General features: G+C 42.0%; 1 protein-coding gene across 1 annotated transcript; it reads right to left on the bottom strand.

Moving 5' to 3' along the window:
- Positions 1-235: 235 nt before the first annotated feature.
- On the bottom strand, positions 236-27082 carry rab32a (RAB32a, member RAS oncogene family). Its single transcript, XM_072695900.1, has 3 exons — positions 26636-27082; positions 11057-11334; positions 236-1553 (listed from the first exon to the last, which is right to left on the bottom strand). Exons 1-3 carry the CDS (start codon positions 26847-26849, stop codon positions 1404-1406), a joined length of 642 nt encoding a protein of 213 aa, XP_072552001.1. The 5' UTR covers positions 26850-27082; the 3' UTR covers positions 236-1403.
- Positions 27083-27645: the final 563 nt, after the last annotated feature.

Here is a 27645-nt window from a genome sequence, read left to right as displayed (position 1 = left end):
TGACCTGCACAAATCTGCAGTTTCAACCGTGGAAACTGGTCAGGTGACATGCGTAAGCAACAGCACATGCTCACTGGGAGTCCCTCCCCTCCCCAATTACAAAAGTTGAAAGGGTTGAATGGGTACTATTGTTGGCGCAGACAGTCCGGAATTAATTACAGATTAATTCACAATGGAATTTTTAGACAGGGAAACATGGAGAGATTTAAACGACCAGAATGAAATAAACTCAAGCTTTTGTTTAAAAGTCTTTTTTTTTTTATTCTCCTTCAGTGATATATTTCAACACGGGTTGAATCCAGCATATTTTTAAAAAAACATTACATTTGCCTCCAGTTCTCTCTGGAATAAGAGGAATAGATAGGACCGGTGTTCAAACGCCTTATTCAGTACCATTATCAAAATGTACTGAATCGAAATGAACATCGGTCCATGCATATAACAGGCTACACAGTCTGAAGCAGCCATGTTCTCCAGAAGACGCATTTGGAGTTAGTGCTCATACCCATACCTCTAATATACCTCATACTAGAGGACAACCTTATATTTTTCTTGACACTCTGGACAATGTTGTTCTGCGTGATAAGCTTCTTATGGGTAAACTGTGGGAGGCAATCGATAGACTGTGACAAAAACAAGGGAGGAAAACAAGAGAGAGGGAGTAACTGTAACAATATAGCAAACTTTTAAGTAAAAGTTGTATTTTTCTACAGCGCTATTTGAGAGAGGAAGACTCCTAATGAGCCTTTTCCTAGGTGAATGCCTTGTAGCCCAAAGCCACTTTAGACCCTACGAGAACTTCTTTTTTTTTTCATTCAAATAAAAAAAAAAAATTGCTGGCTAACCCCCATAGGGAGAGCCTTATTACTTCCTAACTTTATGACCAGTGTGGACTGTTAACGGCTCACTCTCCCAGCAAACCCATTAGTCATGCCAGCTTTAACTGCAGATAGCAGAAAAATGGGATGTACTTGGTACACCCTCCTATGATACCCACAGCACAGGACTGCATTCATTCAGTAACGTAACAAAAATGCGAGACCAAAAAAAACAAACAAACAAACAAAAAAAAAAACACTTAACGCTATTGGAGGTTCTGCTACAAATATAAAAGTTCTTAAACATGATCATACAGAGTTGGAGAAAGGCAGGAACAAACAACACAGAAAAAGTGAGAGATATGGAGTGGTCACTATAAAAGGCATCATCTTCATGGCTATGGTTTTCATCTGGAGACCTGATACTCATAGGCCAGGACATGTGCTTGTGCCGCTGGTCTCTGGGTTGGTGGACGTGAGGCGAGAGGGACCTGGTGTTCGGGGAGGAAAAAGGACAGGGGGTCTCAGTCCCTTTTCTAATATGCCCTCTTGTGCGACGGGTGAGTGCACAGATGAGGCCTGACGCTAGCAGCAGCCTGACTTGCTTTCCGCAGCCACAGCCTCTTGGTCCAGCTTTATGCGGTCGCCGTTGCTCTCCTCGTACGGAAGGCCTTTATCATTGAGGAGGATGTTCTCCACAAGGAACCGGGCTGCCTCATCAACATTGATGTTCTCCTGTATGGAGACATAAATTAAGACACTTTAAGACTTGCACTTGTTAAGACTTAATATGACCAAAGAATCGTGGTTTCTTGGTGAGTACACACATGTATAACACACAACACAGTAGACAGACACTCTTTTTTTCTTTTTTTTTCTCCCCATTGTGGTACCTCCCGACAACTTAACACGTGTCTCCTCTGATACATGTGAAGCCAACCACTATCTCTTTTTGAACTGCTGCCAATGTGGCATAACAGACCAGTCGATGGGTCCCCGGCTCCACCAACAGACGCCTGTACCGGCCAACATCACTTTAAGAGTGATGAGGGGAGAGAACGTCATCTATCCATTCAGAAAAAAACACAGTCAATTGTGCTCTCTCAGACTCCGGCTGCAGATGGCAAAGCGGCATAGCTCTGGGTTTGAACTTGCAACCCATGGGTCATAGTATCAGCGCATTAGAGCGCAGAGCCACTCTGAGCCCCAAAAGAAAATATGATTAAATGCTGTATCTGAGAAAACATTTTAATGTCTTTTATTTACAGTACTTGACAATGATATGACTATATGTAGTATGACACAGACTGGAATTTTGGGTCACAGTGAAGTGGTGTAAGGGAGGGTTGCTAAGTTTTCATTATTTAAATAGTGTGAGGTGTCCAATGTGGTTAATGAGTGCCACAGCCTGGGGGAAAAAGCTGTTAGAATGTCAAGATGTGCTGGCCTTGATAGTCCTTACTGTTCTACTAAAGGGAGGTGGCATACTGCAGTTTTGGAACAGTGGACATATGGCAGGCTTGATTGCATTACAAAGATCATAGATGAAACAATTTTTCCCTTGCTCAAAACATAGCTGATCAGTAAAGGTGTCATCAGTGTCAAGAGTTATTTAGTAGTTATTTAGAAGAGCTGTGAAGCCTTAATAGCTAACTTGTAACACAAGCTTATATCAAACAATGGTGAAAACTACATAACGTTACCCAAAGCATCACAAACCTGCATCACACCATTCCAGACTGTTAACCCATACGTAGTCTTGGATACTGTACAAAAGGCAAATCACTGCATTGGGGAAGAGGAAATCTTTGATTTATCCTGCGCCCCCCCCACCACAAGCAAACGGAATAGAATATAACCAAAAAGGAAAGGACATTACTAAGACAAGGGTAAGGATTATTCTAACACGCTTGGTGAACATACTGCTGGGTTTAATGTGATTCTTTCCAGACCATTCCTCCTATTAAAAAGCAAGTCTGAAAAGCAGAGAAACGGACAGATCCATCTCTATGGGCTCAGTAGACAGTAAAGTATCATCATTAAAGCAGTTGGCTAAGCAACACACTCCCACACTAAGACTACCTCCTCTCTCTTCTCCTCATGATTCTTTCATGATTCTTCATCTCATTTCTCTTAAAGCCGCCCATCCCCCCAGCTCTAGGAGAATGAGGATATGACTTTAGGGTGTGTGGAAGGGGGGGGGGGGGGTGCGACCGGGTTAAAGGAAAGCCAAGCCTTGGTTTTGTCTTCAGCTCAGAGGATGGGAGCAGAAAGCATTAAGCATCCACCATGGCCTTGTCACGAGACGATGAATATTGATAAACCTTCTCAGTGTGAAGTGCCACTTCAAGGGCTTGTAAAGATCAAGGAGATCATGAATGTAGAGGCTGCACTAGCACCGATACAGCAAGCTGAGAAGGGACATCTAGAAGGCAAAGCGGATAATGAGCTGCACTGGCGGACAAAGGTCAGAGGTTTTCAGCTCGAACCCTCGAGTTTCCATCTACCTCTCCCTGCAGGATGAATGGAGTCTTTTTTTTGTGGCGTCCATCTGCGTTCAGATTGACCATCAGTGCACCGTGTGACCCTGGTTTCCGTCGGAGCATTACCCAAGGCTGGATTAGTAAGAGTGTTACCATGGAGACAAGCCCACACTGTCACAATCACTGTGGGCCCCATAGAACACGACGTCCCAATCAGCGTGGGCACCGCAACTTACCACACCGCATACAACGTGGACATGAGGCTGCAAGTCGCAAGTCGTCGGGATCTAACTTCCACACGACTTTCAGCTTCTCTGAGATTACAGAGATTAAGCCCGCGGGTACAGACATGGCAGGACGTGGTGTCAGTTGGTGCTAATTATTTCTCATGCTTGCTAAAACTAACAGAAACTTCTCAAAGGGAATCTTTTGCTTTATAAATCTCCACACCTTTAGTCTATGGTATAGGAAGAAGCCACAAGGAATAAGTGGAGGTGGTGTGGTGTCATTTCATAACTCTCATTTAGACTATGTACTGGCTTCTTCATCTGCGTCCAAGAAAATATCCCATTCATCACACACTGCCCATTAAGTAACCATGGTGACATGAACACTGTTTGATCACACGTCCCAATTTTCAAGCAAGACACTGTTGCTCACTGATTTCTAATCTCTCCGCTATCACTAAGAAAGATACAGTCTAATGCAAACATTTGGGCACCCTTTGTCAAATTATGTGTGTTTTTTGATTTTCGAAGTAAAGTAAAAGGTTGAAATCATCTACAGAAGACACACATTTAAACTAAGAACCATTCATTGTTATTAACTTTTTCAATATAATATGCTGCTTTCACGCTTAGGCTGTTGCCTCAACCATTCAACTAGATCAATAATTGTAGAACTTTTTTGGGGGGTTCTGTTCATCTACCAATAACATTTGATATTGTTATTTATGTTTTTCCTGTTGATATAAGCTGTTAAAGAGTTCTGTCTGACTGTCTGAGACGAGTCTTCTCATTATGGAAATTGTCCATGTGGGCATGTCACTTGTAAAGATGTCAGCTTTGTATAGATTGTTTAAAAAGATGCAATGTAAACTCAGCTAATGGGATTTTACTTCCTATATGATGTAGGCCTACCGCTTAAAAAATAATAATAAAAAAAAGGGATGGGGGTGTCATGCAAAACTAAAGTCAATCAAACATATAATAAGGTGATGCTCACCTGACATTCACCTGAATATGTATTTAATGCAGCTGAACTCTAGACTGAATGTCAATGCCCGTATATTGAGTTACGGTTAGGGTTGATTTATGGGTATGGTGGGATTCATGGGTTAGGTGCAGGGTTACATTCATCTTAGAGTTCTGTTGTATTTAATAGACAATCAGCTGAATGTTAGTTGAATGTAAGGTGGGCGTCAACGATGCATCTATAATGGACTATCCAAATAAAGTGGCACCATTAAAAAAATAAATAAATAGTGCAAACATTTGGGCAACTTACAGAGTCAGGTCTTAGTAGCATTACCTTTGTCAGAAATCACAGCCTGCAGTCTTTAAATTCTTGTACTGGAACTTTTTTTTCCACCCACATTTTTGCAAAAGGCCTGTATTTCTGAGATATTCTTGGGTTGTCCTGCATGCACAGCTTGTTCAAAATCTATCCACAAATTGTCTATGATGTTTTTAGGTCAAGGGACTGTGAGGGACTTTCCAAAAGCTTCAGCTTGTGTCTCTTCAGGTACTCCATGCTGGTTTTTAGGTGTATTTTGGATCATTATCCTGTTGTAGAATCCATCCTTCTTTCAGGTTTAGCCATTTCACAGACAGTTTGACATTTTTATACAGGATTTGCAGGTATTTTGTTTAACCCTTTCTTTCCTCCACCCCTGCAATATTGCCAGGATTTGGGCACCAACACAACACTGTGCTTCACAGTTGACAAGGTGGTGGTGTTTTTTTTTTTGTTGTTGTTGTTTTTTTATGAACTGCAGTTTTTGTCTCTTTAACAGCTTAACTTCACTTGTTTTTGGTCCCGCAGAGTGCCACCCTAGTTCCCCTGAACTACTTTATTTTTTTAATATCAGCCCGCATTGTTGAAACCGCAAGCTTAGAAGGCTTAGTTATCTTATAGCGCCCAATGACTACTTTTGTTTTATATCTTTAGACAGTTGCTTAGTGGATCCCATGTTTTAGTGCCAGAGCAAGGTTTTAAAAAGTCAGAGAATTCATGAAACTAGAAATTGAAACTAGATTCTGTTGCCATTTCCTTAGTACAACTGATGTCTCAGACCAGCTTCATTAATTAGGGTCAGAGATTGTCAAAAGTCTAGGGTGCCCATATTTTTGCACAGGCCACATCAATGATTTTTTACATGATCAAAGACAGAGTAACTGTGTTATAGGATTTGTACTATTTTTCAATCAGACAAAACCTTTGCACAGGATCATACTTAATTTGTTAATCAAAATTCTTGAAAGTGTTACTTTCTAGGACTACCTTTAACACCAAAGTGTTCACTCTTCCACGTGATCAGCACAGACCCTTCACTGTCACACAAATGTCTCCAACAAAATTAATTAACTTGGCTCAGAACTCACAGCAGAAGGAATACTGGCTTACTAGAGGCGTTCTTTCCGTTCATTAGATAGAAGAAAGACATCTCCACTACAGGATATCTGTTCTCGGGGACAGTTTTCCCAAATTTTATGCTGCCTGTATACAATATAAGCAGAGCTGAGAAATGATGAGCCCTGAGGAACAAAACCTGGCTTCTCCTTCACTATTTCAAAAGCTGGCTCTCCTAACGAGCATGCTTGCAGAGAGGCTGTCTGTATGTGTTTTGTTATCCTTTTTATTCTGCCTCTTTAGCTCTCCACTGTAATTCCTCTTCAGTAATCAAGAAGAACGAGGCTGAGAGTGTGAAACAAAACAAGCCAGCTGAGACCTCCAGAGAGCAAGACAGAGAAAGCGCCAGAAAGAGATGAGAGGTTGGAGGGGAGGGGGTGGGGGGGTTCTGCCATCCGCTTGGACGCGGGAGGCCTTGAGGAACACAAGGAGGTCCTGATAAATGAGGAATGACACATCTGCATACACACAGACACACACATATACGCATACGACAGGTGCCAGAGCTCCCCTCCAGACATCTGTGTGGCTGCGAATCCCTAATGGATAGATTTAGCCCACAAACATGTGCTTAGGCAGACTGGGTGATGAGACACCTTCTGTCAAACAGCTACCACCAGTCACAGACACAGACGCCTGCAAAAACACACATACACACACGTACGCTCAAGGCCAATGACATGGGTTACATATTATGGGCGGCAAATACTGTAGGTCCTAAAGGAATGACACCCAAACGCCATTTAATTTGGGTGAGGGACGTTAACATAAGAGCAGGAATGATTTGCATCATTGTATGTTGTGGTTATACAACATGTGCCATCCACTAAACTGGGAATGCTGTTGATCAGGCCTCAACTGATGCAGGTCACCTGTTTTGAGCAGTCTGTGCTCATTTAATTAGAAACCTTTTCAGTTTGTTCACTTCAGCAAAACTCAAGATACAGTGTTCACTCTGCATTGATGTTAGTAATTAATAAGTGGTTTTGACCAGAGGAGGATGTATAAGTCTTTATAAGTCTTATACATTATAGCATTATAATGTCTTATAAGCATTATAAGTCTTGGTTCCTCCCAAGTTTTTGGCTTGCTTACTTTGGGTTACAGGTTGTATTTTACTATTTTGTACTGACATCAGGTTGTACAATAAAAAAATGTACTTGACTTGACTGTCACCGGTGTAATATTATGTGTAGATCGTATAAGAAAACAAGGTAAGGAACTTAGCCTACCTTGTCTATGTGAAAATATGCTCTTAAAAGTCCAATATTTTATGTAAATCACAATAAAAACCCACATCACACCAGCTGCCCACCCTCATCTGCCTCAGACTAGTTGCCCTGCCCTCCATTACCGTTTAAGTTTATATGGACTCTATTTGCTACTATCACCTTTAACCATCAGCATTACTTTCATCATTCTTACCATCACTATTATGATTAGACTAGTTATAGTATATTATGATTATATCAGCACACCCAAGCAGAAGAACAGTATTGGTGGCACAGTGACTTTTTAAATCAATAATCTGTACATAGTTCCAACAAGAGGAAGATGGGTCCCCCATGTTAACCTTGGCTTTTCCCAAGGTTTCCTCCTACAGATCTGAGGGAGCTTTACCTTATCACATTAGCCTTTGGTTTGGTCACTGTGCATTTTTATGTTTATGTTTTATGATGTGTTGATCTCCTGTCTTATTACTGGATTCCTGTAAAGTTGTGTCTGTGACAAGGTCAGTAAAGAGTGCTATAAAAAATAATTCTGATTTGATCAAAAACAAAATAAACTCACATTGTGCTGTTTTTTTTTAAAGACCATCAACCAGCCTTTTTCATATTTGTATAATTTATAAAGAATTTTATAAAACCCTATCCACCAAAAGCAGAAAGCAGCACAGAATGTGTCCAAACACTTACAGATGAATTAAATCATATATTCACTGATATTACTCACAAATGCCCCTACTATCAGTGCCACTTATGCCACTGGATGCACCTACCTGTCCCTAGGCTGCCAGAAAGTCAAGAGCAGAATCAATATTAACTCAATGGACCCTTCATTTTCATTTTCTACTGATTGAAATTTAACCTTTTGGCTTTGCAGTTCATTTAAATACCTCACCAATAACAGTAGCTTACTGGTACTTTCCCCAGCCAGGTTACCAAATTCACAACTCCAGTAAAACTAAACACGTGCTAAAAACAGTGCAGTGTTTATGGTTGCCATAACCATGGACCCTGCGGCTGAAAATCCTTTTGGTTTTGCAACTGTTTAATACAGTTTCACTATCGTGACGGTTTTAGACTATTATGGCAGTTTCACAATCATGGCTTTTCCATTGCTCGGAGCTAGGACTGAAGTGAAGTTGAACCTCCTTTACTTTTAGAAACTTAATTAACTTAATTTCCCCCTAGTTGTACACACACACACACACACACACTAAAAGACCAAACTACTGCCATTTGTTGCTCTCTAAAGAGATTTTTTCTTGTGTGTCATGCATCGTCACAAAATGTATTAGGGAAAAACTGTGACTATTAGACCTAGGCCTCCTAAAACATGGAAAAAGCCAACTCTACAATACGGTCAATTTCTGCTACCCCCAAAGGGAAGGGAGTAGTAGGTTATTGCTCTGATACACCAACATTTTTGACCATTGTAGATTAAACATGTTCATTTTTATGTGAAGTTTGTAACGGATGTTAACATGAATTTGACTTTTTATGTAGAAGTTAGTAAAGAGCCCTTTTTCTGACAACTGACTAAATCCCGGTTACTTACAGTCAGTGACCTATCTTGGCTTCCAGAATAACCAGAGAGATGCTTTGGTCCTCAAAAACCTGGTCGCACCCACTGAAAATGAGGAGGTGTGAATTTCTAATTATGTTGGTGGTTAATCAGATGCATCAGGTCTTCAGTTTTGTCCTAAACAATGCTAACCAGTCTTAGCTCGCTTTGCTGTATCTACCTAGGTAGTGCCAGGAATAAAATGTGATTAAAATTATTATATATCTAATTATAAATATAATACCTAAACTAAAAATAAATAAATAAATAACCCAAAGTAAACAAAAAAAAATCTAATTTTCACAAATGTAGCTTTTCTGAAGTTTGACAAGTCGTAACAGAAATTTAGGTACACTTATTGCATTTCAGCACTTCACACACACAGAGTTAGGGTAAAAAATAGGCACAGTGTTCACTGTGTTCATGTCTGATCTGCTAGGGTCGACTAATACAACCTCAACAAAAACAATAGCTTCAGTAATAGAGGAAGCGGCCAACCAGGGGTCAGCCAATTGCCTGTGAAAGAAGCAGTAGCACACTCCTTCACGAGCACACACACACACACACACACACACACACACACACACACACACACACACACACACACACACACACTCCCAAAACAATCCTTTCCCTGTCTCTCTACCCCTCTGTCACCCAGCCAGGCACTCAAAAGGCTTAACACACACAGATCATTTCTTAAAGTGAGTGTGTGTGTGTGTGTGTTTGTGTGTGTGTGTGTGTGTTTCAGTATCTATATGTGTGTGTGTGTGTGTGTGTGTGAGAAGAGGGAGAGAGAGGGGATTACACTAAGAGAATTTGTCAAAAAGACTCTTGAAGTGGAACCACAAAAAGCTCTGAGACTTGTCTATGTGACTTGCAGTTAATGGCATCGGTGACACTGTTGTCACTGTCATTGCCAAAATTTTGCTGCTCCAGCAGGCAGGACCACCTCACAGGTTTTACACAAACACAAACTGAAGGGACCTGGTGTTATTTGTATCCGGCCTGTGCAGGTTACAAGCACAAAGTAATACATTACAAGAACTTCACTTACTCTGAACACATCCTTAAGCTTGACCATGTGTCCTGTTTTCAACACATCGCCTTCAAGAACTGACTGTTCACTTGCTGCCTAATATATCCCACCCCTTGACAGATACCACTGTACTTGAAGATAATCACTGTTTTTTCCCTTCACCCATTAGTGGTACCAATGTTATGGCTGTTCAATGTAAATACTTTGACATAATTTCATTTTGTCTAATTTTAAAGATCATAATGACTGTAATAAGTGAAGTGTGTAATAATACGTGGGTTCAGACATATACAAGCAATTACAATGTAACTACTGGTGATCTATTCGTTGCAACAGTAATGCAATGATACAGCTTCCGTAATTACATAAGTGTATCTCAGAAGTTCATTCACATGTATAATCACACGAGAGTGCATATTACTGATATCCCATGAAAAATATGCATTTCCAATTTTGTCAGTTTTTAGTTTTCTCCATGGTTTGAACTCTGTAGCTGCTCTGTACACTGTGTACACAATTCTGGATGAATAGACCAACAGAAATGCTCTAAATGACCTGGAATAAACTCATATTTTCCAATAACTTCCATTCAAAGTCACCATTTTGGAGATACGTATTTTTCACTGGACGAGATGCTCTCGAAGTTGTGCAATAACAAGTCAAAACTGAAGTTGATAAACGTGTTAAATGACTTCAGCTGTACTTCCGCAATGCATCTGTAATTGTGAATACATTACCAGTAGTTATACTGCTGTTGCGTGTGTTGTCCAAGTTATTAAAGAAGTCATTTAACGTGGGACCCCACATTCTTATGCAAAAGCTTGAGCCCCCCTGGTCAAATGTGTCATCTGTCCAGGGGTGTGCATTACATTGGCATAAGAGTGTGATTGTGAAGATCTGGACACAAGTATGCAACTATATTTGGATGCCTTGTCTCTTTTGTTAGCAGCATATTTGCTTCACGTGTTTACTGGCCCATATCGGACCCGTGACCCAGGCGTGAGGGGTGGGATAAATGGTCTCATTAGGCACGAAAGTGCTGTTTTAGCCCTGAATAATTCCAGGAAATATGCCAGACATTTTAAACATGTGGCTTAGAATAGCTGATTTTACACAGCTTTGATCTTGTGGACGACTGTAGTAGTAGGTCAAGGGTCTTTTCCAACTCTGTACAACTGCAAAACTGGAGGGCCCTTGAATTAAGAGAGTTCTGATAGTGAAAGGCCTGATACTTCAGGAGCAGGGAAGCTGTACACAGTGGCGCAGACTGCACAAGTGCGTTTGTTCATAGACATTACCTTGGCCGATGTCTCAAACCAGCCCAGAAAGCCGGTCTCCTTGCAGAAGTTGTCCATTAGGGAGGCGTTGTTGGACCCATCTTTCTTCTGGTCACATTTATTGGCCAGCAGGACAGAGGGAATGGGGTTGCCATTTGCGAGTTTCACCTTGCTGTCCAAGTCATGCTTCCATTTCGACACAGCCTCGAATGTGGAGCTTCTGGTCACATCAAATACCACAAACGCTCCCACTGCCTCCTTATAGTACACTCTGGTCATGTTCCCAAACCGCTCCTGGCCTAAAAAAACAACACAGACACAAAATGATATCATGTTTACCAGATATTTCACAGAAATGAACGTCAGCTTATTTCAAAATCGAATTCAGAGATCCATTCAGAGCTGCCGAACTCATCTGTGCCATCTCCAGAAGATCCTTAAAAGGTCCTCAATTTTAGCACAACGGAGAGGAAACCCCTTACATTGGGAAAGTCTGTTGGCAGAAGTTAGTGAAAAGCAAAAATACCTACAGAAGAAAAGGAGGACATGAACTAGCAGAAATCCGTTGTCTGTGAAAAGGTCCCCCTGTTTAAATGCCTGAAGCAAAAGCTAACTGTGTTCTGCTGTGTAGGACTGATGATTGCTCTAGCCGTAAGCTAGGAGAGCTTAAGAGAGAGTGAATAAGAGGCATTCACACTGAGCTTTTTCTTTCTCTCTCTCTACTACTCTCTCCCTCTCAAGGTTCATCATGCCTGGGGAGAGATCAAGTGGAGCACGGTGCAAAGTCTTCGAAAGCTGGATGGACAGAAAAAAAGAAAAAGTAGAAGATGGAGAGTGAGAGGTTCCTCAGTAGTGGCTGCTAATACCACATCAAAGCACTGTCTCAACATGTACACACACACACACACACACACACACACACACACACACACACACACACACACACACACACAGAAATCATGTACCAGCTTGGGGTAGAATCCCACAAAATCCGCTACAACACCAACCTATGCTTGACCAAATGCCAAAAGCCACATTACAAGAGAAGGCCGTCAATGATCAGACCATGAACAAGGTGGAGCAATGAAACCACAGGAGGGCAGGAAAACATGAGCTGTTAGGCTTTGGGAGAAAATGGCTGTCTTTTGACTCATATACATGCACAAAAAAAAAAAAAAAAAAAAAAAAAAAAGATTAAACTGAGCTTGACCTCCTTTCTCATCTAACACACTCAGGCATTAATGCAAAAAGATAGAGAGGGGGAGGAAAATGAGGGAGGAAAGAAGAAAGAAGAATAGACGGAGAGACAAGCAGCAGAGTAGAAGGGAACGAAAGGATGGATGAAGCAGAGTGTAAGTGAGAAAGAGAGAAACAGACAGCGAGGCTGCATCGCCGCAAGTTCAGCGTGCTCACAATGACGTCCACAGGGAGCTTTAAAAGGCTTAACATGCACAATACATTGTTCTACAGTGCATTCGACCAAGTATCGGTGGCTTACGCGGAAGCTAATTGCCGTTTTTATTCCAGACCTGTTATGAAATGAAAAAAGGCTGCCACTATTAATGGCCTTCGTGTAATTTGTTCAGCAGCAGACCTAAACCTTCTTATCAGTCCCTCCATGGAGAGGAGTCAGAGGACTAAGAGCAGAGAAAATGCTGTGTCCAGGAGTGGGACTTTTAATCATTTTCCTTCACTTTTCCTACCCCCCCCCCCCCCCCCATTTCTACACCTTCTGGAGATCAGTTCATCTTCTACTAACTTCAAATGCAGAGGAATTTATCTTAAATTCAAATGAAGATATTTATCTGGGGTCTGAGCCACAAGTGAGTAAGCCAATAGTGACCGTGGCTATGAAAAACTCCCTCAGAGGGAGGGGAAGAAACCTCAAGAGGAACCAGGACTGAAGTAACTTTAAAGGGAAACTCATCCTCCTCTAGGCGACACCAGATTGCAAAACAAATAACAGTAAAAGCATGACATAGGGAAATAACTAAATGATACACTGAAATGAAAACTAATAAAAGAAGCAGAAGTGAGACCAACATTCCCCTAGAGGTACATAAATTTAACTACTAAAACAAGAACCTATTGGCACCCTCCAGCATTGAGCTGCAGAGCCGTGGAACTGCGTTCTCTGGAATGATGGTTGCGCTCCATCTAACACTTTTGGGAGGAGTTGGGGAGTCTCTGCCTTGCTAACGTTTTTGTCCCTGAATGCAATCAAATCTTCACAGCAATGCTCCTTGCCTTCTTTGTAGGGACAGTAGAGGCAGGTACTCCGACAAAGCAGGATAAACTATTTTTAATACCCTTGCTTTCAGAAGAAACAATGAAGGTGTCCCAATACTTTTGTCCATATAGTGTGTGTTATAATAAGAGTTTTAATATGCGGTCTATGCAGGGATCAGTCTTACTGGGGGAAGATTGGAGGAGGGTTGGCTGGTGGGGTTCTCTGGCTTGGCCCCGGAATGGTGGAGATGGTCTGGACGGCAACTTTAGGCAGTGCCGATTGGTGGTCAAAAGCTTTCATTACTTTAAGACTGCAATGTGAAACCGAAGCCATGTAAGGAAGGTATTCCTTTAGGTAAGAAGCAAAACCGAGTCATCTGTGCAAGGGCACCATAGCTGTTCCTCCAGGTGATGAAGGTAAACATCAGAACGCTTTTGTGTGCCGGCACCTTTCAACATCCCATTCGTGCCCGATGGCAGAATCGTTTGACTGATGAGAAGACGACTTCTCAGAGCAGTTAGATGATTCCAGAAGATGCCTGTGTGTAAGCAGTGTTAAGCCAGAGCTCAGATCAGAGTTCACACACGCCGGAGGACTCTGATCACACTCCTGTCTCCATCGTCTGACACCACTTTGTTCTTTTCCTTCCCTTGTTCTCCCGGCAAGAGATACAGCAAGAGTGCCGTGAGGCAGAGGATGTGTGTGTGTGTGTGTGTGTGTGTTTAGCAGCAGGCATTTATGTGAGCATTATGTAAATTATGTGAACACTTTTCAGTTTCTGTATTTCATATAATGATCATATAATGATTGATTCAAATCTAACTGCAGATTACAGTTCTCGTGCTCGTACAGATTTATTACAGTCTGGTCCATAAGTATTTGGACAGTGACATAGTTAGTCATTTTGCCTCTATAGACTCTAGAGGAAGACTATGGAGGCTCAAAAGGAAGGCTAATTGACTTCACTGACAACTGACAGATTTTAGTGGACATTTCATGGTTAAGTGGGGGCTGTTCCCCTATTGTTTCAAGACATATTAGAGACATAAAAGACCTGAAATTGAGTCCTGAAGTGTTACATTTGCATTTATGGAAGCTCTCAATATGCTGTCTAAAAAGTGTTGATGCAAGTAAAGGAGGCCATCATTAGCTTTTAAAATAATAATAAATCAGAGAGAAAGAGAATCTTAAGAAGTGCCGAAATCTACTGTTTTGTACATTCTTTGAAATCAATGGCCCGTGGGGCAACACCGTTATGCTGTTGGTCCATTCTCAGTACACCTTCACTATTGCGGCAAACATCCCATAAAGTCAGCGATTCCTGCGATGCTTCCACCCTTAGCCTACTGTCATGATCATATCAGCTGCCACGTGATGGGGTTCGATGCACATAAAAAGCAAGCAAGCACACAAGGCAGTTGTAGCAGAGTGCGCATTTCGACAGATGTCCAAAAGGGCATAATAATTGGGTTTCAATGGCAGTATCTTTGTGGGATGTTCTAGAGCTGCCGTAGTGCCTAGAGCGGCCATTGATACCAGAGGGAAAGGATGACTCCAGCGGGTGGCACAGAGCAATTGATGTGCCACTGTGAAGCAGTTAATCTCTATAATGAACACCTTCCATCACCTGATAAAGTCTATGCCACAATGTCTCACAAGTGTCATCCGAGCCAAGGATGGAGATGTAGAGTAGTGTAGTATATGACAGCAGAATTCTTTTCTTAGTGAAGACAAAACCCTCACATCATCAAGTCAAGAACACTCTTTAGGAGGTAGGCGCATCATTGTCAAAGTCTACAATCAAGACTCCTTCTTGAATGTAAATACAGAGGGTTTACCTCAAGATGCAAATCACTGGTTACACTCAAGAACAGAAAAGGCCAGATGAGACTGATAGAAAGGAACAGGTCAGTTCTTGAACAAGATGATGTCTTAAAACTGGGTCACTGGCGTTTACTGATGATTTGACTGCTGCTAGAAGTATCAGAGGGAATTCTGAAGTGACCACAGACTGCAGGCAGATGCAGCAAAGGCCTGGCAAAGCATCTCAGGGGAGGCAACTAAGCATTTGGTGACATCTATGTATGCTAGTATTACAATCTCAGTATAATACTCCTTCTAGTTCCTGTTAGTTTGTCCAATTACTTTTGAGCCTGTGACATGGTGAAGGCCTATGTCAACAAAGGCCTATGTAAAATCCTAAATGATTAATGTCAGAACACTGAAAGCCTTAAAGAGGGAGCATGGCACTGTCCAAATACTCACAGACCTGACTGTAGATGCTCCAATCCCTCTTACATCAGCAGTAGTACCAGATCAGAGTTATCACATCATCAGAAATCAAAGTTGGTGTTTTTTGGGGGAACAAGCTTGCATGTAATGAATGTTTTGAGATAAGAGAGCCTAACAGCATAACTCGACATCACTTTCTGTGTTGCGGCTTCTAGATCAGCGAGATCCAAGTCCTGATACGGAATGACCAAAGATCATTTACAATTTGAATAGACTGTGCCAGCACTGGGTAGAAACCTTGTTACTCTAATAATGGAGTTCATTCAAGGAGAATCAAGGGAATCGAGTCAAATGTGACACTGGGAAATCAAACACCCATCATCAAATAATTAAAAATGAAGTTCACAATGCAGGTTTGGGTCACAGATCCCATTCTTCATTTCTTCAGCACACACGTTTGAGTCATACTAGATGAATTAATTCATCTAGACATGGAGAGAACAATGAAACAATATGAAGCACACAAAAACAGCCATTTACCACATTTTAATGCAACATTTCTTCAACATCCAAATTTGACTTCAGCCATTTAATGTCTACTGTTAATGCTACAGCCCTAAAGCACGTGTTTCACCCCCCAATGGTCTCCGTTTCATTATCTCCTCTCTCTCAGCTGTGCACTTTACATGCCAAAAGCTCCTCGGGTCTCTCGGCAGCTAATTGCTCTTGATTGCCCAGCTAAATTTAGTCCTTTTAACCTCAGGTGAATGCCCAGGGGGGCTGACACACAAGAGGAGGACTCCACGTTCTTCTGCGATTTGGTGTGGGCCCTGAAAAAGCCCGCTCCACAGCGCTGGGCTTGAGACTGGAGCCTCGGCAACACAGCCTCTCCTTCTTCCCCGCCTATTAATTGACAGGCTCTCAAGAGCTCAAGGCTGGTGTTCTGCATATGCTGCTGCAGCTCTCCGGTGAGGAAGAGAAAACAGCGAGAGACAGAGAAAACGATGGACAAGTCAGCTCCACTTAATACTGGCCAAAAAAATCTTAATAACAGGATTTGTGAGAATGTCAGCTATTTGTCACTGGGAGGAGAGAAAGGGGCACACTGAGAGGGAACCGTTTGAAATGGAGCGGATTACAGCAGGAAGGTGCAAGTGACAGGTTGGGGCTTAGAAAGAGAAAGAGAAAGCACACACACACACACACACACACACACACACACACACACACACACACACACACACACACAATCACTCATGATGTAAGAGTTTGGCAATATATCTGCATAGTGTGCTCTCCTTTGGTTTGGGCACACATTACAATGAAGCTGCAATAACCATGACACCCAGTTTGGGCATTGGATGAGATCCAGGTCACTTCTAATACCCAGCTAAAAGCTTGCCAAAAAGAATTACATTTTTTAAATAACAACACTAAAACCATATATCTTCAAAGTCAGTATTTAGTAGATGCACCAGCCTCAAACAGGCTTGCACATCTAGACACTGCAATTTTACTCCATTCCTCTTTACAAACGTGCTCAAGCTGTCAGGTTGCCCTGTTGGGGATTGGCATGAACAGCCCTTTTCCAAGTCCAGCCACACATTCCGTATTGGAATAAGGTCTGGGATTTGAGATAGCCTCTTCAGAACATTCATCACCTTCTTGTCTTTTAACCTTTTCTGTGTAGTTTCTGGTGTATGCTTCGGGTCATTGTCTTGCTGGAAGTTAAATCTTCTTCCAAGTTGTTGTTTTTATGCAGACTGAATCAGATTGTCCTACATTTTCCTGCATCCATTCAACCCTCTACCTAAACAAGCCTTCCAGTGCATGCTTCCAAGAAGCACGGCCACAGCATGATGCTGCCACCATCATGGTCTATGGTGATGTGCAGTGTTCGGTGTCCACCAAACATAGTGTCTAGTCCAGGGGTACTCAAATATGTATGCAACAGAGTCCACTTACAAAGGTTCCACCAGGCTGAAAGTCCACAGAGGACAAATGGGCGATATAGATAAAAGCGTCCCTCAAAGTAAAAACCAAACTGATGACCAAAGCATAGTTCTCAGATCCAGAATAACACTATATGAGCAAAAAGTATTGGGACACCTGTTCAGTTTATACTTCTGATTTGATTGGGCGGAGCATCATCCTTCCAGAGAACACAGTTCCACTCCTCCGCTGCTCAATGCAATGAAAAGGTGTCAACATTTGAATTTATAGTGTGAACAATCTAAATGTGTCTGACTTTTTTTTTTCATTAAAACATGTATGTTGTGATTCATTCCCCAGAAAAAAACAAACTTTAAAAGGAATTTGTTTTACATAGAAATTGAAAAGCCCAAGGCATTCATGTTTAAAGTGACTGCAAACCTCTGGCCACAACTGAATATTCTAGCTCATGGTACAATTTGTTGTTCTGTTCTAATGCTGGTGTTACGCCATATGAGGCTACTGCTCTAAACACATGACCACAAAGCTTGTTTTACTTCATGCATTTCTAGCAATTACGTGGACATTTCAGGAACCAGTTTAGACCCAAACTCCAAAATCCAATTTGGCATTTTCTCTTGGATCAGTGCCATCTGTATTTCTAACTTCAGAATTCATCCTCTCCCTTCCACCCACCTCGCTGTCTGAACAGTTTAATCTTTGGATAAAAGTACGTTTCAAGGAAACAGAGCAAAAAAATATTTGTGAAGCTCAGCTCCTGCTCATGCTGAGTCCAACGCTGCCAAAAAACAACTGACCTTAACAAAAAGCACACTCTCCAAGTTATCACTGTTCCACTGTCCTTTAATTCAATCTGCAGCATGTTAGTCCTTTGACAGAGAGCTCTTTATTGAGCCCTGTTTTCTAAACGCCACAGTCAGGGGTGTACACCGGGTGCCTTTCTTCGGGTGTATTTCAATAGCGCTGCTGGTCAATAGTTGCAAGCTCTCCTTGCTGCTCTTAGAAAGATTACCAGGGTGAGAAATGGGGGGCTTTTGTGTCTGCCCTGGACACTTGATGTCAAGAATCAATTTCCATTCATCTCTGATTGATACTTCTCTCAATAACATAATGCCTGAGACACTGGTGGCTGCTAAAGTGGGCAGCGAACGGCTGGACAGCAAAAGAGGTTCTGAGCAAAATGGCAATGCTGTATCGATTCCAATAATAAATAATGCTGGAATAAGGTTTTAAGCTAATTCCATTAGCCTCCACTAGTTCATCTTCAGTATGGGAAAAAGCAAGCGCCAAAACTCAACCCTCCCACGCTACAATATAACAATGGGGCGCTTCAGATCATGCCAGTGTGGATTTGTTTGCAGGAAGAGTTGACGATGAAGCGAGACGAGAGAACGAATGAGCAAAAAGAAATAAGTGGGGAGCGAGAGCCAGAGAAAAAGGGAAAGTCTTCGTCCATAGCCATGGCAACCAGAAGTTTTCCTTGCGTGGTCCTAATCGCGGTTACTATCTTGTGGGTGTGTTGCCATGGAAACAGTCCAAGCCAGACGAGCCAGCTGCAAGTCTCACCCCCCCCAGCCGCCCCACCCCCTCATTTGCAGTGTGACAAGCGACGCACTTTAGACACTGACCAGCCCCAGCATCCCTCACCTCACCCACGACACGAGTGATGGCAGAGCGGACGCGAGAAGGCAGCACCCAGACAGGGACAGAGGCGATCTGTCGACACAGTGAACATCCTCCAGAGGAGCCTGTTATTTAACCCAACAGGAAGTGACACTAAAAACAGTGGAAGCGACACAAGGAAAGAAATCACCACACCATGCAGGGCGGAGACAGGTTTCAGAGGAAGTGTTCTCACCTCACACAAGACAGGCCATTCCCCCTCATTAAGCAAAAACACAGGAATAGCCCGTCTGGTATCAGAGGACGACTTTGACTGCTGTCTAGTGTACTTGCTTTCATAGATGACTGAACAAATAGTGTTCATTTGGTGGAAAACGCTAATTCATGCAACTTTACCCATACCCAAACAAAGTTGAACGGCCAAGACAAGTTCAGCCCCACCCCCGGGGCCAAGTTGCTGTATTAGCATTGTGCAAACTGCATGCTTAAGTCATTACACACTTGCCCTAAGCCACATTGACATGCTGGGCAAACTGAGGCTGAAAGGTACTTTTGCAGCTATCTCCATTTCCATAAAGAAAAGCTCATCAGGCAATTGTGTGAAAGGTATGCACAGTTTACATGACGTAAATTGGTGGCCCATTACTGTGCATTATCTGTTAGTGGAGATGGGCGGATACTGGATGCTTAGATCTGACAGACATACCAAGTCAATATTTGAGGATATATTTATCGGAGGAGTAGCGGTAGGTGGAGCAGTCCCAAACCACCACGGTACAGGCATTCCAGTTTGATACAGAGCTGGGCAATATGATGAAATTTTATCATATTGTGATAAATTCTGTTATCCTGATTGTATCGGATACTGTAAGTGCTGATCAGCTGCAGGTTTCATTACTAACAGTGTAATTAGAGTGGTTTCATTAGATGAAGAGCTGCAGATGTTGAACAAAAATCACTGTATTCAGTAAAGGAGAGTCTCTAAATAGCAGTTTATCAGTCGCTAGCATTTTTACCATATCACCCAGCCCTAGGTCGGTACATGCAGTCATGCAGACAATATGACAGACAATGTGCCAATATTAATTAATCCAATGTGGAACCAAATTTCACAAGCCTTGTTACCCAGAAACCTCAAACTGTAAGCCGTTAGCAAGTTAGCACCATGCCATGCTAAGCTTAGCCTAAGTTGCTTGGCGTCTGACTACGACAAGCATTAGGCAGACATTTTTATTTATTCATTTATTTATTTATTTTCCTTAGCCCTATATAAAACATGACCTATGCAAGACCATGTTCTCTGATTACATTGTATGCCTAATACACTACAAGCTAAACCAGCTACCCGAGAGTGGACTATACAACATATTAACCCCATCGTTTCCTATTCCTTCTCCTGGACGCCCAGAACACTGCATAGGTCTTACATACTTAGCACAGCTAATCCTAGCTCCTGAAGGACCCAATCACTTGACAAGCTAGATCAGGTGTACTGTGTTGAGGAATACTTGCAGTGCTGTAGGTCATCAAAGCAGGGTGCATGAACACTAGTTTCCTATAACCATGTCGCAGACGGGACGGAACGGAGTCACGTGACTACAACTGCGGGGACAGTACATGAACACACACACACACACAGTGCAAGTACAAAATAAAGCAGAACACACACAATAAAAAATTATACATTAACTACATAAAATAAAGCTAAATAAAATTAACGTGGGCAAGATTACAGTGATTAAAGGAAAACAGATGTTCAAAGGTTCCTACAAACCCAGAGGACGTTCCTAGGCTGCATCCTTTGAGACTTTGAGAAAAATGTGTCAAAAAAATGAAGAAAGATTGAGTGATTGAAGAAATATGACAAAAATGATTCATAGGTTTTACAGCAAAAGCTAATTTTAAGATGGCAGTGTTTATACTTATGATGAGTCACAATCCACAGTCATTTAAAATTCAACAGGGGCAAGGTCATGTAAAAACAGCCAGCGCAACTGCAAGAAACCCATAATGATCAAATTCCAGGCATTACAGTGGATCCATGCAGCAGACAAACACAACTTCTCATCAGCACTCTCGAAAACACAGTCCCTTCATTCTCACACCGATACCCTGACCTACGCTTTAACCGATCGCTCCATTCCACTGTTTTCTCAACTGCTCTCTCAGAGAGAATCGCTATTATCTTAAATTGCCCAAATCACTGACACGACGGTCTGGCTTTCTCTGAAGCTGCAGGGCTGTAATCTGCTCATCTCTCCTAGGCAGCCCAAGAGCAGTACAGCTATTCTGGGCTGCAGTGGGAGGACGAGCCCCTGGTTTCACTCAGGCTCCAACTCACACATCTTCACCGAAGGCCTCGATTACAGTCATCCCATTCAGGATCATTATCATAATCATTAGGTCGAGAGGGAGTTAAAAACAACAACAACAACAAAAAAAGTCAGTCACGTTCAAGTCCTTCCACCAAACTGCCAATTACGTGCTTGATTAACAGGGTTAATGGAGGGCATGAAGCCAGAGGACTGAATGAAGGAAAGTGATCTGATCTGTTTAAGTTAATACTAGCCTGGACTGGGATCGAGGGACTGGGATTATGGAGAACCTTAAATGGCATCACTGCGAATGAACAGAATTCAGGTCAATGGTTTCCTGAAAAGTATTTTCTTCCACACACTTCACGCACAGACACGTTCAGGCATTGGATTCCATCAAGATTGAGGTCCAGTGAGCTGAAAAGGACACATGTAATAACGTGTCGCTATCCGGTACAGAACTGTTCTCAATCAGTTTCTATGGACCTCTGCCTCTCTACCAGTTGCTTTAGAAAGAAGAATATTTCGACAGACAAGGAGAACGGGTTCAGGTCAGGACACATGAACAGTTTCTAAAGCATGTGTGCCTGGCAACATCGCCTTTGAAAAGTAAACAGAAAATAGCGCTGTTCTATTGGCATCTGGAACAGATTTCTTGGATTTGTCTGCAAAGCCTGAATTAAAGATACAGTTCAGCAAAAAAAAAAAAAATCCTTTACATAACAGTTCTCTCTCGTATTTGGTTTCCGAAGCTTTGTTTCTTGGTGTTTTGTAGTGCAGCTACAAGGCTAATTTATCCCACAAGTAATGAATGCCTATACCCTACCAATTAGCACTGTGCAAGCTGTGCATGCCTAAATCCCATATCACAGTAGCCTAAAACATGTCAAGCTGACAGTAAATATTTGAGATGTCATTAGCCAAGTCATTTCTGGGGAAAATAAATCATACAAATATTATTAAGCATAAAAGTGAGGCTAAAAGCTAGAAAGGACTGTGTAGGAGTTTCAGATCGACTGACGGTAGCGTAGCCACAGCGATGTAAACCAGCCTCGTTGCACAGAGTTGTTTTCCATGTTTTAAGGCTTTATTTTCTGGTTATGTTTAATATTTTTAACATTTTTACTACTGCTAAATCAGTTAGTATGCCAAAGTACAGCACTGTGGGACAAGAAATCCCAAATAAGAGATTTCTTATTTGGGACAAGAGCGATAAGAGTGTCTCTTATCGATTTATGCATCACCGTCACACCAAAAATCATGTTTATGACCCTAAACATTTGCCACAAACTTGTACGAGCCACTTGATTTGGACCGAAAGTGTTACTTAGTGGGAGAAAGACCAAGCCTGGACCAAGCCAATTTATATGGGATTAATATAACCAGGGGTTGTTTTTACAGTTCGTATTACAGAAGGCAACAGACTCAGACGGGAACGAGAGACACTAATAATAATTACGTTAACCCACCTCCCTATGTCAAATGAATCCTGTCTATATAGGGCTTTATTCACCTACACACTCTCGAGTTCTAGTACTGTCAAAAAAATATGAACGGTTGCTCCACATCTAGTTTCCTGTGCTTTAAGTCTGAAGTCATCTGAACTATAATTGTCACTTTAATAATTGCCCTTAATCATGCTGGGATCACGCTTCTGCATGATTTGGTTTGGTTTCAAATGACTGTATTTGTTGCAGTCAATCAGTTTTGTAAACATTGCATGAGATTAACAATTACTAGAGAACCCTCTTCTTGATAATTGATACTTTTCAAAATATTGAACCTGAAACAACAACATTACCCTGTCTGCACCTAAGGCTTCCAGTCACAGCAGAGAGAGAGGGGGAAAGAGACGGAACAGCTCTATTAGGAAACCGCTCTCCAAAGGCCAGTTTCACTTTCAGAATTGACACAGTCTTTTTATTATCACCATGCATTATTATTCAATTACAGCTTGCATTACAGTGATTTACCACAGTTAAGGGATGTTGCAATGCTAGTTTGGTTGCTCACAGGTTTTCAACCAGGCCCAACTGAAGAGATAACCAATATTGGCACTTAATCGTACATTCATACAGGACTCTACCATAAAGAGATTAACTAGCTGCTGCTTCAAATGCGGGGTTTCTCGATATTTCTATTAATATCTTTGTGATAATACAGTGCAGATATACAGTTCCTGACTCTGTAGAGTCTTTCTCTTTCGTTGCGTCTGTTGCCAGATCGTACGTGAGTTTTGAGGCTGCGAAGACGAGTCAAGAGACTCATCCCTGCCTCTCACCTTGTTTAACTGGTGGATTTGTGTGTCCGTCATCTGCGTCTCATCTGTAATTCGTGGATTCGTGGGCCGAGTTTTGTGTAGAACTGACCAATGGACAATGGAAACTCATCTTCTGCCTCTCGTCGTTTATACATTATTTTATTTACACATTCCACTATTTTTGTGAAGCTAAGACACCCACTGCAAGCACCAAAACAATTCATTCACATAAGTAAAGGTATGTTTTACAGGAAATCAGAAGAATGTCTAAAAAAAAATCTCAGTTTTTAATGTCAGAGTGATCAAGGTCACATGGGGCCACATTAGAGAGAGAGAGAGAGAGTCTAATAAACTTGCCTATATGGTTTCTCACATACTGACATACTATAGATGACCGAGTGTATTTCTTTGGGTAGGTTTGTAATACAGTGTCACTTACCACATACCATATCTATTTGAGATATCTCTGAAATGAATATGTGCAGTTTGGAGGGTGTATTTGATATTTTGGGGCTAAGGAGAAAATTGTTCAAATGAATGAAAGCCAAATTAAACTTAAAAGGTTAATTAAAAATGAGTTCCAGAACAAACATCACTTTTTTTGCGAGAGACAGTTTTGGCGAGTCTCAAGTAAAGTGGAAAAAAAGTAAAGTATGTCATTTCCCACATGATCCACATTTTCATAATATCAAAATCTGATTTTTTTTCATTTGTGGTTAAATCCATCTTTCAGATGATGTGTTTTTCCCATACAGTATTCTGAATAACATTATAAAAAAAAGTGCACTTAGATACAAGGAAGTACAAATGTGTGATTGGAACTTCCCATAAATAAAATAAAATTATTTTCTCAAAACTGTTTCGAAAAGGAACCAAATGGATTACAAAAAGCAGCTGTGGCTGAAGTCCCCTGGAGCTATACCATGAAAAGTCAATGAAAATGAAACGCCATTCCCTTAGAGCAAATATATGGAGCCCACCCTGCCCCATGTAGTGATGAGGTATTTTATCATCTCCCCGAATTAAATCACCAATGTCTGGGCCGCGTTTTCAGATACGGTACTCACAGTGCGGTCTGTCAGCTTCAGAGGTTAAACTTCAATTCCCTTCGCAAGACTGGCGATTTATGATGACCTCATGATGCGTATTATCCTAAGTGGTACGGCACAGGGGCTCATAATCCGGCGCAGCCTCTGACCACCGTAGAGCAATTTCAGAGGATATTGGCACACATGTGACACTAAAATGAAACTGAATAGTAAATGCGGCCATTCTTCCTCAGACTCCTGTTGGCAGATCGCATTACACGTGCCTCTGCAGCGCTATTGTGCCTCAAGCAAAAAGCAGCCGGGAGACTTTTTGAGATGCAGGTGCTGACCCTGATTACAGAGGGCATGGAAAAAGCATATGCTGTCGCTGTCACTAGTAAATGTGCAAAGCTCTCACTAAAATTCCTAACCCTTTACTGTCCACACATTAAAACGCCACCATCTCTGCTTTTTACATTTGCTATTTTCCTTAAGAACGCAATTTCTTAATTGGGTGAGCTAAAAATTCCTGGACTCAGTTTGTTTTGTTTTTTTCTCCCCCACAAATTCCTTATATTTAAAGGGAACTCAGACTGCTAAAATATCTCTAAAACTGCTGAAGCATGTTATTCAAACCAAGCAAAATATTATAATACATACATTTAATCCATCATCCATTGAGTGAAGAGTCAAGAGCTCAAAGTCTACTCTGGCGGCAGATTTTAAAGGGGAATTCCATGGATTTCTTCAACCATTAAGGAGTCATATGTTGCATAAATAGTAATTTTACTATGAACTTGCATCTTTTCAGATGCTGATAACAGTAAAGCAGTATAAAGAAAGATACTGCAATCTGCTTCTTTTTTTTTTTTTTTTTTTTTGTGCCTTGGGCGTCTTTTATAAATACACATCAGGCCGAAACCTTGTCTCAGAACTATGGAAAAACAAAGTCTCAGAGGTCCGCCAATGTATCGGTCACCTGTGAGGTGGTTTTCAGGGATGTTTAACTCCTCGTCCCATAAACCATCTCTGAATGGCTTAGGAGACGCCATAAAGACATAAATGAGGGCCTGATTCACACACCAATGAATGGCAGTCACATTGCAGAGTCACAGTTATGACTGCATAGTTGCTCAAGTGCAGTAGAAAACGTCTTTGCATTTAGTGTGATGATATATGATATGATATGCTTGAACAGTAGGCCTATAGCATATCATTTTATATATGTATTTACATCTTACAGCAACTGAATGACTGAATGAGTCAGGCCACATAACATTGTTTCATAAGCATAGCTATGTAGATAGACCAGGTTATGAAACTTCCTTGCCCCCTCCCTCCCTCCCTCCCTCCCTCCCTCATTCACTCGCTCACTAGATTGAAAAACTATCTGCAGCCCTGGAATCAGAGGCATTGCTTCATAGTGAAGTCAAAGTTTCGGTGTACAGGTTTTCACTTCCTCCTTCCTCCTCCTCCTCCTCGCTCTCAGACAGTGAAGTACAATCTTGACTGCCTGATTAAAAACACAAGCCACATTAAGAGCAGATGTTTGATTTGTCTTCTCGGATTTTGTATTGTTGAAGTTCGGTGCCACTCATTCACTCCCTCCCTCCCTCCCTCTCTGGGCGGAGAGTCCCAATGACCTACATTGCGTTTGCAATTATGTTCGCCAACATGACCACAACACAGAGCCCAGGTTCCTCTCACTTCTCCTTTACTTCTATAATATAAAAAAGTTTTGAAAGCTCAGACATGGCCTGACTAGTTGTTTTAGGGTACTTCAATAGACAGTAACCCGTGTGAAGACCGTGGTGTAAACTTCAGGAGTCACGTGCTTCTGTGAGTCTGTGGGCCGGGGTTCAGTAGCCGAGTAAACGCGCTCGGTGTCGAGCTCAGTGTTCAGGAGACCTCCTGCCACCCCCTAAGTGCCCACTGTAGCTTCAGGAAGTGCGGTCTTACCTGCGATATCCCATAACTGCAGCCGAACTAACGTTTTGCTGTCCCAGTTGATGACTTTGAGGGCGAAATCGACGCCGATGGTGGCTCTGTAGTGCTGGGAGAAGAGCTGGTGGACGTATCGTTTGATGATGCTCGTCTTTCCCACACCAAGTTCCCCAATCACCAACACTTTGAACAAGTACTCCTTACACTCGGACACCGAGCCGCCAGCCATGCTGCTGCCGCTGCTGCTGCCAGTGAGTGACAGTTGCTGAGGGAGGGGGGACGACTCGACAACTTTCCACAACCACTTCCACTTTTCTCTCCCCTCGAGTTGGCCTGCAGAATAGAGAGAGAGAGTGTGTGTGTGTATGTGTGTGTGAGAGAGTGAGGGAGTGTGTGGATCAGACGGGAGCTAGTTTTTCTGCTGGGGGAAGGAAAGAGGTGATAAAAGAGAAAGCGGAGAGGCTGCCCCTCTCCTCCTGACGGACAACCACCTGATAAGTCACAGGACCCGGAAATCTCCAAATCTCTGACACGGGCGAGGCTAAACTTTCCTTTCCCCTCAACTCCCCAGTGTGTGAATGGGGACTTTATGCTAGCTAGCTGAAAACAGGGGGGTTTAGCCGGGGCTGGAGTAGCTCATAGCATATATCATAGCACATATCAAAAATCAGCGGAATGCATTTGTGTCCAGAGGGAAGAGCAAATAATCACAACACAGAGAGTCCAGATTTTGTCTATGAGATTTTTATTGATTTTTATTTTTTACAACAGGGCTCGCCAGTCCTATCTGCAAAGGGCTGATGTGGCTGCGGGTTTTTATTTTTATTTTTATTATTATTATTATTTTATTTTATAATTTTTTTTAAAGCACATGAATAACTGAGACCTGATTATAGAGCCTGTCCACCCTCTATATCAGCGGGTCCATATCAAGCGAATGGAGGCGGGGAGTAATGAGGAGCCCGGGACTTTCATTGCTTCCTACGTAGCTAGCTAGTGATTATAGTGGCTCTGTCCCAATTGCG

Source organism: Salminus brasiliensis, chromosome 1 (genome assembly GCF_030463535.1).
Source record: "Salminus brasiliensis chromosome 1, fSalBra1.hap2, whole genome shotgun sequence".
In the NCBI taxonomy this organism is placed as follows: domain Eukaryota; kingdom Metazoa; phylum Chordata; class Actinopteri; order Characiformes; family Bryconidae; genus Salminus; species Salminus brasiliensis.
The sequence above is the reverse complement of the archived record's forward strand: the minus strand, read 5'-3'. Positions and strand labels throughout refer to the sequence as shown.

What these genes read in the sequence shown, in the direction of transcription:
- rab32a (XM_072695900.1), bottom strand. Translation starts at nt 26,849, where the DNA reads ATGGCTGGCGGCTCGGTGTCCGAGTGTAAGGAGTACTTGTTCAAAGTG. An exon ending in GCAGTTATGGGATATCGCAG is followed by an intron (nt 11,335 to 26,635) that starts GTAAGACCGCAC and finishes TTGTTTTTTTAG; the next exon opens with GCCAGGAGCGGTTTGGGAAC. An exon ending in GGTTTGAGACATCGGCCAAG is followed by an intron (nt 1,554 to 11,056) that starts GTAATGTCTATG and finishes GTCTCCATACAG; the next exon opens with GAGAACATCAATGTTGATGA.